The sequence below is a fragment of the Struthio camelus genome, chromosome 2, assembly GCF_040807025.1.
Source record: "Struthio camelus isolate bStrCam1 chromosome 2, bStrCam1.hap1, whole genome shotgun sequence".
Taxonomy (NCBI): Eukaryota; Metazoa; Chordata; class Aves; order Struthioniformes; family Struthionidae; genus Struthio; species Struthio camelus.
In genome coordinates this window covers 43,809,450-43,824,200 of record NC_090943.1, presented here as the reverse complement: position 1 = coordinate 43,824,200, position 14,751 = coordinate 43,809,450, and the positions used below count along the sequence as shown (strand labels likewise).

Here is a 14,751-nt window from a genome sequence, read left to right as displayed (position 1 = left end):
TTTGCAAAACAGCATCATGCAGTGCGTTTTATTGCTACTTTTTCATTAGTGTAAATAGTTCAGAAAATAGAAAAATCCCAGCTCACTTTTTTTAATTGCAAGTCACCACGGGGCTTTCCACTAAGCCAGCCAATGCTCACTTTACACTTGCTAGTAAAAGAAAAGCAAACAACAGTATCTTGTACACTGAAACAACTGCTTTGTTACAAAGGGAGGATACAGAAAACTAAAACAAATGACTGCTTTAAAAACGAAGCCTTACACTCAGTTCAAAGACTTGTGCATTCTTCTACAACAGACTGAAGTTTTATATTCATCTCAGCAAATCAATCCACTAACAGGCATCAGTCATCAACACCTAAGTAAAGATCTGCCATTTGAAAACAGCTTTGATGTGATTGAAGACTCGCACACAGTCATAAGTATGACAGAACAGCTTAGCTATTAACATGTTTTATCTAGCAAAGAACTGTTCATCCTAATTGACTGAAATCCTCTTTGAACACTACTATTGCAAGGCTACTTCACTACGCAGTGCTTCAGTACATAGCCACTTGACTTATATCTTGAGATCCAGCACAACCACATCAAATCTTGTTAGAATATTTTCTCACACATACTTTTGTCAAGAGACCAAAACAATAAAGCTGACTGTCATTTTTACTACCAGTTGCTTGGTTAATTTGATACTGAGACGTACTGGGATTCATTATAAAAGCTGCATGCAATCAGCTATTTCTATCAATCTTTCTTTTTAGTGCACTAATAGAATGAATCCTACTAACCACATCAGTTGAAATCAGTTGGCAGAACTGGATGGAAGCTATTCATCTGCATTTAGTCTGACCTCTCACTGCGAGAGGTACTATTGCGGGGGCTCCTTTAAGCAGTGCCACACAACCCTGGCGTAATTCCAACACTGACCATATGTCAAGCTGACGGATCTGGATCCTGGGACAGCCATCGGAAAATAACTGTATGAGGCCTGGGCCACAAGGTAGCAAGGTTTTCTAGGCCTACCTTATTACTCATTCCAAAACAAATTTTAAAAACATTGCAAGCAAACATACCAAAAAAAACCCACCACACACACACATGAAAGCAATTGTTTCAAAAGGATATAGGATGGTATACTCTATTTCAGTAAGTTTCCACTGAATGTCATAACTGATCACCAGAAATATACTCAGAAGACTAATAACAGTTTGTCCCGTTAACATTTTTTTCTCCATCACATTAACAGCATGTTAACAATTTGCAAGAAAAAGGAATCAACTGTACCAGTAACTGCCACCAAGATTACATTTTAAAGAATCAAACAAAATGCTATCGATTTAATACCTCGGGTTGAAGGATGAATCAATTTTTGCCCTGTATGTATTAACACATCATATTTCAGTGCTGTTTTTACTGTTACTTTTGTTACCAAAAGGTATCTCATCAATTCTTTGTATGTAGGCAAACACGTTATCTGCCAGCTTTTATTCCAAAATTACTAAGTAGTTAGTGCAAAGGAATAGCTAAAATTTACCCCAGTCCTCTATGAAATTTCCATAAATATTCCAAATTTTAAAAAAAGAAAATTTCATGTGAACTTACCTACAGTTTGGAGGAGGGTCTAATGTAATTTCTGCAAGTTCTTTCTGAATTCTTAGGAGGAAAAAAAAAAAAAACAGAAATTATCAGGACTACTTCTTTCACAATGTTTCCTTCAACTTTATGAAATGTTTCTACAGCAATCAATGAAAATAAAATACAATTCTTCTCATTCGCAATGAAAAGCTGATGCTATAAACGTACGTGCAACTGCTCAACAAAACGTGGGACTAAAAACCAAGTTCCCAAATCTTTTCTGAAAAACAAGCCTCCAATCCAGAATAAGTTATTCCATAAACAGCTATTAAATAAATCCTGAATTATCTTTAAACTAAGGTTCTTCCTTTGCTCACTTACACAATAACATCTCATATACTCTCCTTCTCTATTTCCCCCTCTGCTTATATGCCTCAGGCCCTCCACCTTGCTCCCCAGAGTACTTAGCTTCTTACACCCCTTAACAGCGGCAGGGCAAAAACCCCAACTTTACTGAATCAAGAGTAACTCAGGTGGAAGAGAGCTTGGGAGGGATCCAGTCCCATGCCCTGCTCAAAGCAGAATCAGCTGTGAGATCCGACCAGGTTGCCCAGGGATTTATCCAGTTGGGTCTTGAAAATCTTCAGGGGTGGAGCCTGTACAACTTCTCTGGGCAGCCTCTTCCACTGCCTGACTGTCCTCGTGGCAAAAAGTTTTTCCTTATATTCAGTCAGAACCTCTCTTGTTTCAATTTATGTCTGCTGTCCCTCGTCCTCCCCTCCCCCTACACAGCTGGCTCCACCTTCTTAACAACCTTTTCAAAGGTATTGGGGGCCTATTTAGGTCTCCCCTGAAGCCTTCTTTTCCACCAGGCTAGACAGGCCCAGCTCCCTCAGCTTTTCCTCTAAGTGCAAATACTCCAGCCCCCTGGCCAGCTCAGGGCCCCTCCACTGGACTTGCTCCAGTTTAGGTCTTTCTTGTATGGAGGGCCCCAGAACTGGATACGTTACTCCAGATGCAGTCTAATAAGTGCTGAGTAAAGGGAGATAATCACTTTCCTCTGTTTACTGACTACGCTGTTGTTAATACAGCTCAGGATGCAGTCAGCTTTCCCTGCGGCCTGAGCACATCGCTGGCTCATGTTTACCTTGCTGTTTGCCAAGACCCCCCATGTCCTTTTCAGCAGATCTGCTCCGCACCCAGTCAGTCTCCAGTCTGTATTGCTACAAAGGGTTATTCCTTCCCAAGCGCAGGACTTTGCATTTGTTCTTGCTAAATTTTAGGAAGCCCCTGTCAAACCCTTCTTCCAGCCTGTCTAGGTCCTTCTAAATGGTAGCCGTGCCCTTGTGTGTACGGACTGTTCCCCCACAACTGTTGTCATCTGCACACGTGATAAGAGTGCACTCTGTGACATTCTGCAGGTCACTGATAAAGATGTTAAATGCGACAGCTCCAGTACAGACTCCCAGCGTCCTACTAGAGTTCTACCGCCAGGCAGAGTAACTAAGTTGTTAAAGTATTTTTGGTTATCCCAAGGCCTACGCTCCTGTGCCAAATCAATAGAATTCCTGCCCTCTGTTACATCTGGCAATACAAGGCTCTTTTCCTTCCTACCAGCACCTGCACAAAAGTCAGCATCTCTCCCTCCAAAGAAATTTAAACATGCAGAGTAGGAGTTTACAAATGAAATATTCCTAAAGGTTTGCCAGAATATGATGCCATAAGCAGGAGGACTGTGTCTGCATTCCCTATGAACCTTACTGTGTCCAAGGCTTTATTACAGGCTACTTCAGTGCAAAAACAACATTTGGGAGCAGGGAGGAAGGAAAAACAATTTAATGTATCCTCAATATTTCCTCCTCTCCCCTTCTCCTACATAAGATTTCTTGTGTGGGAACAGATTACTATTGCTTTTATTCCCTCCACTAAGAAAGAAAACCTGCATGGTAATACAGCTCGAATTCCTGGGACAGATGCTAAAGCCACAGCCCAAGAGCTCAGGCCCAGCCCGAGGCACACAAATTCATCTTGCTAAAAATGACTGCCACCCATTTTGCATGTAGATACAGGCACAGAAACTGGTATATCAAAATAAACGTTCAGGTGTATTGGCACATGTAACATAAAAATGAGCAATTTACTCTAATTTACTATATAATGTTAAGATCCAAACACAATCTTACCCACTAAAGAGTCTCACAGCCACTATCAAAATTCCCCTTATGCCATTACGAGTTGATTTTATGGCTATAATGAATAAATGAACCAAAGGTAGAACAGGAACGGGCCCAAACCAGAAACTCCATTCCTTAAACATTTTTATTCTGAAATAATTAGGGCATATACGGAAAAGAATTTGCTGGGAGAGGTAATAATCTTTTATTAGTCCAGCTGATATGGCTGAAAAGACAAAAAACAACCTTTCAGACACTTTATCTTTTCTTCCAACCTCTATCCACCCCAACTATATATACGCATACTAGTGATTCCTACAGAGGGGTAGAAATTCAATGTTTATTTGCTTATTCTAGTCATCGACATATTTACGTCTCCAGTAAGTAGAACTGCCCCAATAAACATTATTTCTTTCTTGTACAATTGTAAATGTATGCTGCTTAACCAATGTTTGCAAAAAGTCACTGTAATAACACTGAAAAATTCATCACATTTTTTAAAAGGCAAAATATGATTAGTGAAGTCTAAGCGTACCAAACATTATGGTCCTTTAAAAAAATCACTCCATTTAAACAATTCTAACAATTCGTACCTTTTGGAAAGGAGAAGATTTTAGAGCATGCAAGAGGCTTACGATATTTCTTCTGTCCATGGCAAAGTTTTACTGTGAATTTGAAATTTATACTATCACAAATTCAAATCACAGAAAGCCTAAGTGGCATGGAATCTCCTTCAGTTTCATGGTTTATGGGTTAGTTTGCTTTTTCCGCTTCTTGGGAAGCTACAGAATGACGACATTGAAATTCTATAGTAAGGGATTATTCCCTTGCTTTGAGCCCTACGTATAATAACAACAGCAGTTAATATTTCATTACACTACACTGAGTCTGAGAGACATCAAGAATGGATTGACAACAAAGGTAGCTTAAGTCCTAGATCAAAAAACCTTCCTTTCTTCCTCTTAAATCCTAACTCCCGCCCTCTCCTTTTCAGAGTCAAAAGGGTATAGAGTTCTTCCATTTTCTGCCTCTGTTCCAGTTCAACCTGAAATTTCTAATTTATAATGCCAAGAGCATTAAAATGATCCTAGATTAAGCTCTTCTGTGACTGAGTAGACAGAAAAGCAGCACACCTTGCTGCTTTAAGCGATAAAATTAATTGGATGTTACTTTGCATTCACGTTCAAAAGTCCCAATTGCTCTTACAAGCATTCAAGATATAGATGTTTCATTCACAATTATTTTTATACAAACAAGCTACAACATATTAATATAACATTACTCATCAATTGTTCCTCAGTAAGCTGTCCATCTTCATTCTCCAACCCTGTGGCATCCCAAACTAAAAGTAACATATACACCTTACTCCTCTTTCGTTAAGAGGTAAGCTGCTTTAATTTACCTTGCGTTTATTCTGAAAGCACATTCAAAAGGAGTTTCTTTAGAGCAGCTGACATGCAATAGCTTGCTCACGTGTCACAGCATTCAAAGTTACAATTAAATCATCAAATAATATCCCAGAGAGCCTTGCCTTGATAGAGACTTCCAATGTGAAAGTTAGCCGCTGTTTGAACGAGTTATTCCACTGCTGTGGTGCTTGTTCTTTATCTCCGTCGAGCTGCCCTCAAAATCTGGCACAGGAGAGGATGTGCCTCATTTCCTTCATTGACCACAGAGGGTTCACCGTGAGAATACATGGCCTCTGGCAACAAAATATTTTTTGTCGGGTCCTTTCTGGGTCTCTTTCTTTGGATTTTCTGGCTCAGTACAGCTACTTTCAATTATATCAGAGAGCAGAAGGGACTCATTTAAAATCTTTTATATCCATTTTATACTTAAACTAATGATATGCTGGCTTAGTTTGTTACTATATTATTGGGGAGAGAGGGGAGGGAGAAATATTCTCTAGTAATCAAAGCCCTGGGCTGTACACACAGGACATTTAATTTGCAATGTCAGGTCTGATGCTCTTTGTTTAGTCTTAGAGAAGTCATTTGACCTCTCTCTCTCCCTCCCTCACTCCGTTTTACTAATGGGAATGAACGAACAAACTTGCCTTCTAGTAAAAGCGTAAAGGTTAATCTATCCCTAAATTTTGAAGCATGAAAGTACATTGTGGATTTCAACCATTATTAATTTGCACAGGCACATGTTTACTACTGTTCCCAGCCTTGGGCTAACGTCTGCTGTTTCTTCTTGAAACAGTTAGAGTTCCCTAAAACTAAGAGAGAACTGAACACGTTAGAGGATTTTCCAGTATAATTAATAGGAAAAGAAACAAAAAAGTACTCTTTAGCAATAAGCTAATTTTAACATGTCTACTTTTCTCAAATATATGCCTCTCTACCCATAAAAGTCTTGTGAACCAATAATCCAGACCGAAGAACATGTTATTTATAAAATATTAAGAAACACAATCACTGGTATATATTTCAACCTTACGTCTGGTATATATTTCAACCTTACGTAGACTTTGACTGAGCAGGAAACTGATCTAAAGATGGTTAGATTCATGCTGAAGGAAGATAGTTACTTCCCCTCTTCAATATTAGATGCACATATATATGACAAGGATATTTTCTTAAAAGAAAAAACAGTCCATATTTTTTCTGTCATATTCAACAGGCTAAATATCATTCCCTGGTTCCTTGAAAATAGTGCTATGATAACCTGCTCTGAGGGAAAAAAAAATCGTAATAGAAATTCAGTAACATAAAAATGAGCTAACAAATTAAATCCACTACTTAGTTGCTATTCCTTAGGTTATAATGTCATTCAACGAAAAAAAAGAGACAACAACTAAATTTTTAAAATTCACAACTGAGTGCAGACAAGACACATTCCAAAAATACCAGGACTGGACACAAAGGTTGACAGATTTTAAACTACCAGCTTCAGGAGCCCAGCAAAACAATACATTTATTTGTTGAGCTCCTATGCTAGCCAAGAATGGTTACACTTCTCTCAATTCAAAGGTCATGCTAAGATTTGCTACTTAAAAGGTAACAAGATGCCTGCTGTTTTCAAGGACAGCAATTCAATTCCAGGTCTGAACTGTAATTGTGATATGCACTGAGTTTCTCAATCTTGACATGTTAGGTAAGAAAGGTTGCTATTTAAGGTGATGCCCTCTGGGTGAGGAAAACTGAAGGACTGGTACACTGTACGACATATGCTGTAAGCTATTACACCTGTAAAGCAGCTAGCCCTACAAGTATTAGCACAGAGGAACTACACGCGAAGGCATTCTGCCTTCTTGATGCCACCTGTAACAATTCTAACAGAAGAAATTCTATTTTAAAACAAAATCACTGCTGCTTACTCAAATATGAAATCAAGTGTCTTCATATTCCCTCCTTAATCAAATCATTTTGGAAAGCATTAAATTGCAGAAGTACTATATACACCACTGAAGATATAAATAAGACACAGTAGCCGTGTACTTTCACACAGGCAAAAGTAAGCGCACTGTTAAATCCTGATTTGTTTAAAAACTAATATTAATGAAAATTCTTTAAAAGTAAATCTTACTAATTGACTATATAAACATACAAATAAAAACCAGGACAAAGGTATTCCAACTACAAATGTACAAATCTTAATTCTAACCCAAGATATCTACTATGCAGCTTGATATAACGCAAAAAATACTATGACTACAATTCCACGTGCATGAAAAGGGATTTCAATTGTGACAACGTGGCATCCAAACTCAGATTAGAATCAAATCTTCAGTCTGAGCGCCCCAAAAAAAGATTTAGCTCTAGTACTACATTCACTTATTAGCGTTATCTGTTCTACACATAAATTAAGGCATCTTGATCAAAGCCTCAAATATAGTACACTGCGTCGTTACTGATTTTAGCAGAGTTGACTCCTTTAACTATAAGAGTTATGTGAAGCAACTACAAAATGAAACACTTATCTTGGTTAAGTGAAAATTATTGGGATTTTAGGGTAATGCCATACAAGCCCACAAAATTCAAAAGTTAACAGAGGAAAAAGTTGCTAAGTATATATTCAGGTTTTTCACTAAGAACAGCTGAATTACTTCAATTTGTTTCAGTTAAGAATATCTTTTTTTAACCTGGTCAACGACTTTCCTACTGAAGGGCTATAGCCTGCAACAGATTTCATTTCTAATGGACAGGAAGCATTACAGAAAAATCTCTCTATAAAATATCTTCATAGATGCATAGTCCTCAATATGTGATAATACATTACATTTTTCCTTCCTTGATATTACTCCCCTCCTTTTTATCTTCTACTTTAATTTCAGACATTTCTTTCTTGAGGCATTACTACTCCTAATTAAAACACTAAAAAACAAAATCAACCATAATTAAAAACTAGCCGGATTAAGAATGTTTATAGAAATGTCATCCTAATTCTAACTACTGAATGTAAAAAACATATTAATGTAATTCTTCTATGAATAGTGCTATGACAACCCGTGCTCTTAAAAATACACTTTTCAAAAATATTTACAGTGTACATATCTACAGAACTCTTAAAATATTTTTAAGTCATCTCAGCATTTAAAATGCATAATCAAAGGTTTTTATGTAATATTAGTACACACGTGCACGCTCTCGCTTTAGACTCTAACTGACAAACGTACTGTTGTCAGCAACTGCATAATTAGTTTCAGCAGAACCATAAGCAGATATGATTAAACTTTAAAAGGCTTAAGTAATTTTATCACTGCAAAATGCATGTTGATAAAAGCTCTAAGCTTTGAAGACACAAAGCTAAGATTAATAGACTAATTTCTGACATATCATTATTAATTTTTTAATAGGATGGTGTCCATAGGCCCTTGCCAGAATTGTGGCATCATTACGTTAGACATTGTACAAAGTTTAGAATACGTGGACTCTTTTCTAACGATATTAAAAACTGGATTTGATGACCTTAGAAATCCTGTCTAGTTCAATATTCTTAATACTAAAATACATATATATCAGGAATCAGAGGAAAGACAACAAGGCCAGAAACGATAATGGCTACAAGGACTACATGAATAACTTGAATAACTTCACAGTTTGAAATGAAAGTTGTTTTTTCTTTTCTCCTTTTAGTCATAAAAAGAAATATTGGTAAGCTCTGCTGGCCATCCTGTAACTGATATGACTAGGCAGTCTCCCAATAGTGTCATAGTAGGTATAGTTCTTGAGAAAGCATTTTATTGGAGAAGAAAGAAAAAAGAAAACACAGAGAGAAAAAAGGGCTTACACAGGCAAGCTATAAGGAACGTATCTATGACAAAAGAAAAGCATGACGACACCTCACTGGAAAGATGGAAGAGTGTTCAGGACAGAAAATATATGTAAATAGTAGGATTAAGTGAAGATAACTTTAATCTTGAGAGGATGTACACATGCATGCTTATACTGGTATTTACAGCCTTGTAATATGTGTATATGTTATAAATCATGGCAATAAAGCCTTGATCCTTCTCCTTTATCATAACGACATACTCATACAACAACTACAATGGTTTCCCTTGTAGTTTACACTGACTTAAATTAGATAAACATCAGGATCTAGGAATTCTGCATCAGGATAGCCTGCAGAATTAGGCTCTGGTCAGATTCTTTTAAAAGTATATTTTAACTACATTCACTATAATATCATTTAAATTGTGCTGCCTAGATTAATACCACTGTCTGTACTGATAGAGCAACACTAACATATCTACTCCCTCTGTCCAATCCAAGCTTGACAGTCACTATCTAGAGATTGACACGATAGCATAGAATAATTTAAATAGCTTTTCTCCAAATCTACCTTTTCTCTCCAGCAGAAAAGAGAAAGAAAGAAATGGAAGTGGGTATTAAAACAGACTACAGTTTAAAGCAATGAAACTAATCTTCTTTTGTTGTTCACTCAAATATTTCTGACTTGACCATCTGGGAAAAGGCAATGTAGTACTTCATACATAGCAGTAGGTACTACAGTAGTCTCCTAACATGCTGAGTTACTGAACTGTCTGCAATGTTTATGGTTAATTAACTGTAAGTTACACTGACAAGTTTCAACATCAGTTGTACATACACATACAGAGATATATTTTATACGGCTACAAAACTGTCCGAGTTTTACTAGCAATAAAAAAAATGTCAGCTTTTATCATGCAAGCTATTATTAAAACCATGTGAAAGAAAGCCAATCTGTCAAAGAATGGAAAAAAGTACACAGGTCTCATTATTGTGACCAGCCTCAAAAGACTATTACATTGACATAATCGTGTTGCAATAAAACAGTAAGAAAATGAATATAGTGAATCAATACATACATCTGATGGCCAGCTGAAAAAGAGAGGAAAAGAAGCAGCCAGAAAGAACACTGTACCTTTTAGCGCTAGTTGACAGTTTAGCAGCTGTTTTGCTTGATATTTTGCCTTCTTTTTTCTTGGGTTGAACTTGCTCCCTTTCTTGTTCCTGCTGAACACCTTCCCGCTGATCTCCATCAGAGCTGCCTCCACTAGTGCTTGGACTATCATCAACTCTCTGCCCCTCTGTAGACATGGCAGATGCTGCACTAAAACACAAACAACAGAAGTTAAAGCTTTTTCAGAAGAAACTGCCTGAAAGTATTTTTATGTGCCTTAAGGAAATAAAGCAAAACAGATTTGTGTCTCACAGAGATGAGATATGTAACTATCTCATCACTATGCCACCAGTTCAAATCTAACACAGTTTGTTAAAAATTGAAAGCTATTACTATCTCAAGACTCTCTGTTATCCCATATGAAATAAATCTATGGGCTCTTTCCAAGACTATAGTGCGAGTTTCCACATTACAAAATCCACATCTTATTTGGCATGCTTGATGGAAACATTAATAGAACCAAAAGGCACTAGCACAGAACTGTTTGTATTTACTAAAACAGCACACCTCTAGAACGGTAAACACATCGGTAGAGGATATAAGGACATTTTCTTCCGATGAATTCTGTTCAAGTGACATCAGGCAACAAAGCCACCAGAGAATACCAGCTACAAGACATTTCAGTATATTTCATAAGTCAAGCTAATGCATTTTTTGCACACTTCTGATACGAGTTAGCTATTTTGATTTTCTTCCTTCATTTTAAGTAACATAATAAACAATATGCCGACAGATGAAGAATTGCAAACCCACTGCTACAGCTGTCGTGACTTCTCTAACTATTCTAATGAAAGGCAGACGTCCATGAAAAACTCTTAGTAAATTAGCAAATATGGTGGCAATGACTGTTAGAAAATTTTACTAAAAGTAAAGTATTTTCTTTAACTCCAAATCTGTACTTTATATAAATATTTTATATGTCTTCCTCTAGAGATTTTAATGAAAGAACCACTTTCACAGCACATAGGCCCAAATGTTACTTGCTTAAACCCATGCACTGCCCATATATCTGGGTCGTTTTCTGATTGAATCAGTCTGAATCAAGAATTTGCTCTTTCATACACAGAGTTTTAAATTGCTGCTAACTTCAACTTGCTTATCCTTCTATCTCATGTACAGAGACCATCACGTTTAATAATAAAACTATTCACCTTGATTATTACGTGTTTTAATACTCTATCAAGAAAAAATAAAAGGATTGCAGGCTCAGATTTAACCATGCTCATTTAATGAATTAAAAAGATCACCATCTTCCTGCATGTAGTTATGGAAAGAGGCAGCAAAGGAAAAGCAGCGTCACATCATTGTCAACAGGGTTATGCTAAAAAGGATACTTTTAAAAAGGCCATAAGCTTTTTTGGTAGAGTTGCATGTAAGAAAACAAATTTACTCCTATCTTGTAAAAGCCTTACCAACATCTGATACTATCAAGTAGTATGCACTTTAGAGTGGAAGAATCAATCTTTTCAGGCATTATTCACATAACTCAATCCAATTGACTTAAGCAGGAATTAAATCTTTCCTGTCTAATTTATGAGGCTACACAGAAAGGAAAGGAAAATCTGGAAGTATGAAATGCATTCAAAATAGTTAAAAGGTTAAAAAAAATAGCAAGTGATGGATGTGGGACTAGGTTATTCTTAATCAACTTACGCTACATTTTGAGGTTCATAAAAGCAGTGTTTTATAAATATATATTCATATATAAATACATGCAAAAGCACAACACCTAGGCTGCTGCATGAACTGAAATAATATATCGTTTGATTTCTAAAATTAAAATATAAAAATTGTTCATTATTAGCAGAACAATTTTCCCTGCAATATAGATACAATATCATATTCACCGTTATTCACATATTTGCACAGGTTAATCTTTAGATATTTATAACCTGGCTGTCAAATGTTATGATGAAAGAAAAAAAAGACTTAGAGACAATAAAAGACAAGAGTAGCATACTTTGATAAGTCATAATATGAATTTAATAACTGTAATGAAAATTGGAAAGCAGGGACCCGCTTCATTTGCTTCTATATGCAGCTAAAATACAAACTGATTGTTTTTATCATGTTTCTGATGGCCTTTATTTACTCTAGATTCTATTTCTGATCTTTGATTAGTGCATCTAATTTTAAACACAAAATTATCTTCACAATGTACCTATCATTTAGCGCTACTGGTCAGAAAGTCAAAAGCGTATTTAATGAAGCCTATATACATAGACATCTGCTGTGAATAATCTTGGCTATAAATATTACTATTATCCAAAAACAACTGTATTCACTTCATAAGTTCAGGTTGCTATCCAGCAGATAAACACTGTAACAGTAGCCCAGAGCATATAATTACTGTAACATGTAATGCCAGCATTTACAACAGGAAAACGCTTAAATCTGTCATTTGACGTCTGGCTAGTTTCTTATTCTTTCTCTCTCACAGCTCTGTGTCTCTCTCTCTCTCCCCATCTCTCTCTGTTCGCCTTTCTGACATCCAGAGACAATTATTTCCATGCCCTCCGCTCCTAATGCCTGCAATTTTAGAAATTTTGCATAGTTAAAGGGATGTTCAATACTGTGAAAAAAGTGTATTTTAACAGCCCTGAAGTCAGACACTTCAGATGTGGCCAAACTTAGAAAACAAGCACATGAACAAATAAAAGAATGGAAAAGAAAAATCAGCTGGGGAATGACACTGTAGGAAAACATTTCCGTGCAATCAGGACAGACAAATGCAAGATATTTCTTGAATCTAGACAGCCGTAAGTGTGTTTGCAACAGTCACACAGAGTAAAAAGAGAAACACGATGTCCAGTTCCCTCGGCTGCCAGACTATTCTACATGTGGAATAGGACAAGGGTTTTTAACCTTCCTGCTGTTGTGCTGAGAAAATTGTGTGTGGTGGGGGGGGAAGGACTTAAAAGTCCTTCCCTTAACATGAGATGATTCAGCATCGACAGAGACTACAACTGTTAAGTACAACTATAAATTCTAAGTGAAGCACGTCCAGAAGACCCTGCTTCTGTCGTATATATCCACTGGCACCTTCCCCTCCCTTCTCAAGAGGAAAAAAAAAAAAAAATCCAGCAGTCAGGGAAAGAGAGATCCTGGCAGCGCGCAGATGGGTCCCAAGGGCAGCAGAGCTAGTGATGATGCCCTTCTAAAGCGGTCTTAATTTCCTATAAGCAAAGATAAATTGAATATTTCTGCAGGGGTCCATGAAGAGACAGGAGCAGCCGCCTTACTTCGTCTTCATTAGAAACCGTAAAGGGCAAGAGGATCACAACACTACAGGGCAGAGAGGGGAGCCCGCTCGCTGCCCGGCCCGGGGCGGCGGGGGCACCGCGGCGGCTGACACGGCCCCGCACACGCACACTCACACGCGCGCACACACACACACACACACACACGCACAACACACGCACAACTCGCCTATTTTCCTCCTGCCCGGAGGGGGAGGGGGCGGCGCATGTCACGGAGACACAATGTGCAGTAACTATGCAGTCCTGGAGGACGGCGTGAGACGGCCACGGGCACTTCCCAAACCTGACACCCGCCCCCGCCGCCCCGCTCCTCCGTGGGGGGGGGGGGGGGAGGGTGCCGCGCGGGGGGAGGAGGAGGAGGAAGAGGAGGCCGCGAGAGGAAGGCGGGGGGGATGTCCGGGGGGGGGGGTGCCCCGGCCCGGGTTGCGGAGCGGGGCCGGGGCGGGGGGAACAGGGGGCCGCTGGCAGACGGGGCAAGTAGCGGGGCCGGCGGAGTTGTGCCTGGGGTGGGGGGGGGGGAATGGCGGCAGCAGGGGAGGGGCGGCGGGGAGATGCTGGGGGGGGGACAGGGGGTGACATGGGGGGGGGTGAGGGCAGAGGTAGGCACCGTGGGAGCGGGCAGGGCCCTGGCGTGGGGGAGGGGAGGCGGACGGGACCGGGATTTGGGTTGGGGGGGGGGGAGCAGGAGGGGTCGCCGCTACCTGCGGGCGAGCGCGGGTCTGCGGCGGCGCCGGGCTCAGGCTGCGGGGCGATGCGAGGCGGGCGCCCCGCGTCCGGCCGGGCGGGGGGCTGCAGGGGGGCTGCGGCCGGTCACTGAGTCATGAGCCCGCTGCGCTCGCCCTTTCTTTCTTTCTTTCTTTCCTTCCTTCTTTCTTTTCTTCTTTCTTCCTTTAATCCCGCCGCCTCTTCCCTCGCTCCCTCAGCAGCAGCGGCGGCCACTGCTGCTGCTGCTCCCACCGCCGCTCCTACCCCTGCTGCCCGGAGAGAAGTGAAGCCGCTGCCGCGCGCGCGCGCGCTCGCGCCGCCGCCGCCGCCTCCGCGCGCGCGCGCGCACTCGCGCGCGCCGCCGCCCGGCTAGCTCCGCGCGCCCGCGCCTGGCAGCCAATTCGCCCCAGCGCTGGCGGTCCGAGGAGGGAGGGAGGGGCGTGCGCGCGCTTGCGGCGGCGGCGGCGGCGGGGGGGGGAGTGACAAGCGAGCGGGGCGGGCGCGTGCCCGCGGGGGCCGGCCGGGCGGGAGGGGGAGGGGGGAGGGCGCCGCCGGCGGGAGCGCGCGTTAAAGGGAAACGCGGGCGGGGCGGGCTAGAGCGGAGCCGGGCAGGGAGGAGGAGTGACAGGATGGGGGGGGGGGGGCGG

The 14,751-nt window shown here is 40.4% G+C and overlaps 1 protein-coding gene across 4 annotated transcripts in view; it reads right to left on the bottom strand.

Moving 5' to 3' along the window:
- LOC104142724 (ubiquitin-conjugating enzyme E2 E2) overlaps nucleotides 1-14,464 on the bottom strand; it is a 213,326-nt gene extending 198,862 nt beyond the window's left edge. The window contains exons 1-3 of one of the 4 annotated variants that reach the window (XM_068935414.1): nucleotides 14,101-14,464; nucleotides 10,101-10,289; nucleotides 1,600-1,650 (exon numbers count right to left, since the gene is read on the bottom strand). In XM_068935414.1, the coding sequence (XP_068791515.1) occupies nucleotides 1,600-1,650; nucleotides 10,101-10,276 (227 nt within the window). In that variant the 5' untranslated portion in view covers nucleotides 10,277-10,289; nucleotides 14,101-14,464. The remainder of the gene's footprint in view (nucleotides 1-1,599; nucleotides 1,651-10,100; nucleotides 10,290-14,100) is intronic. The other 3 variants (XM_068935415.1, XM_068935418.1, XM_068935416.1) reach the window with 3 other exon arrangements.
- Nucleotides 14,465-14,751: the final 287 nt, after the last annotated feature.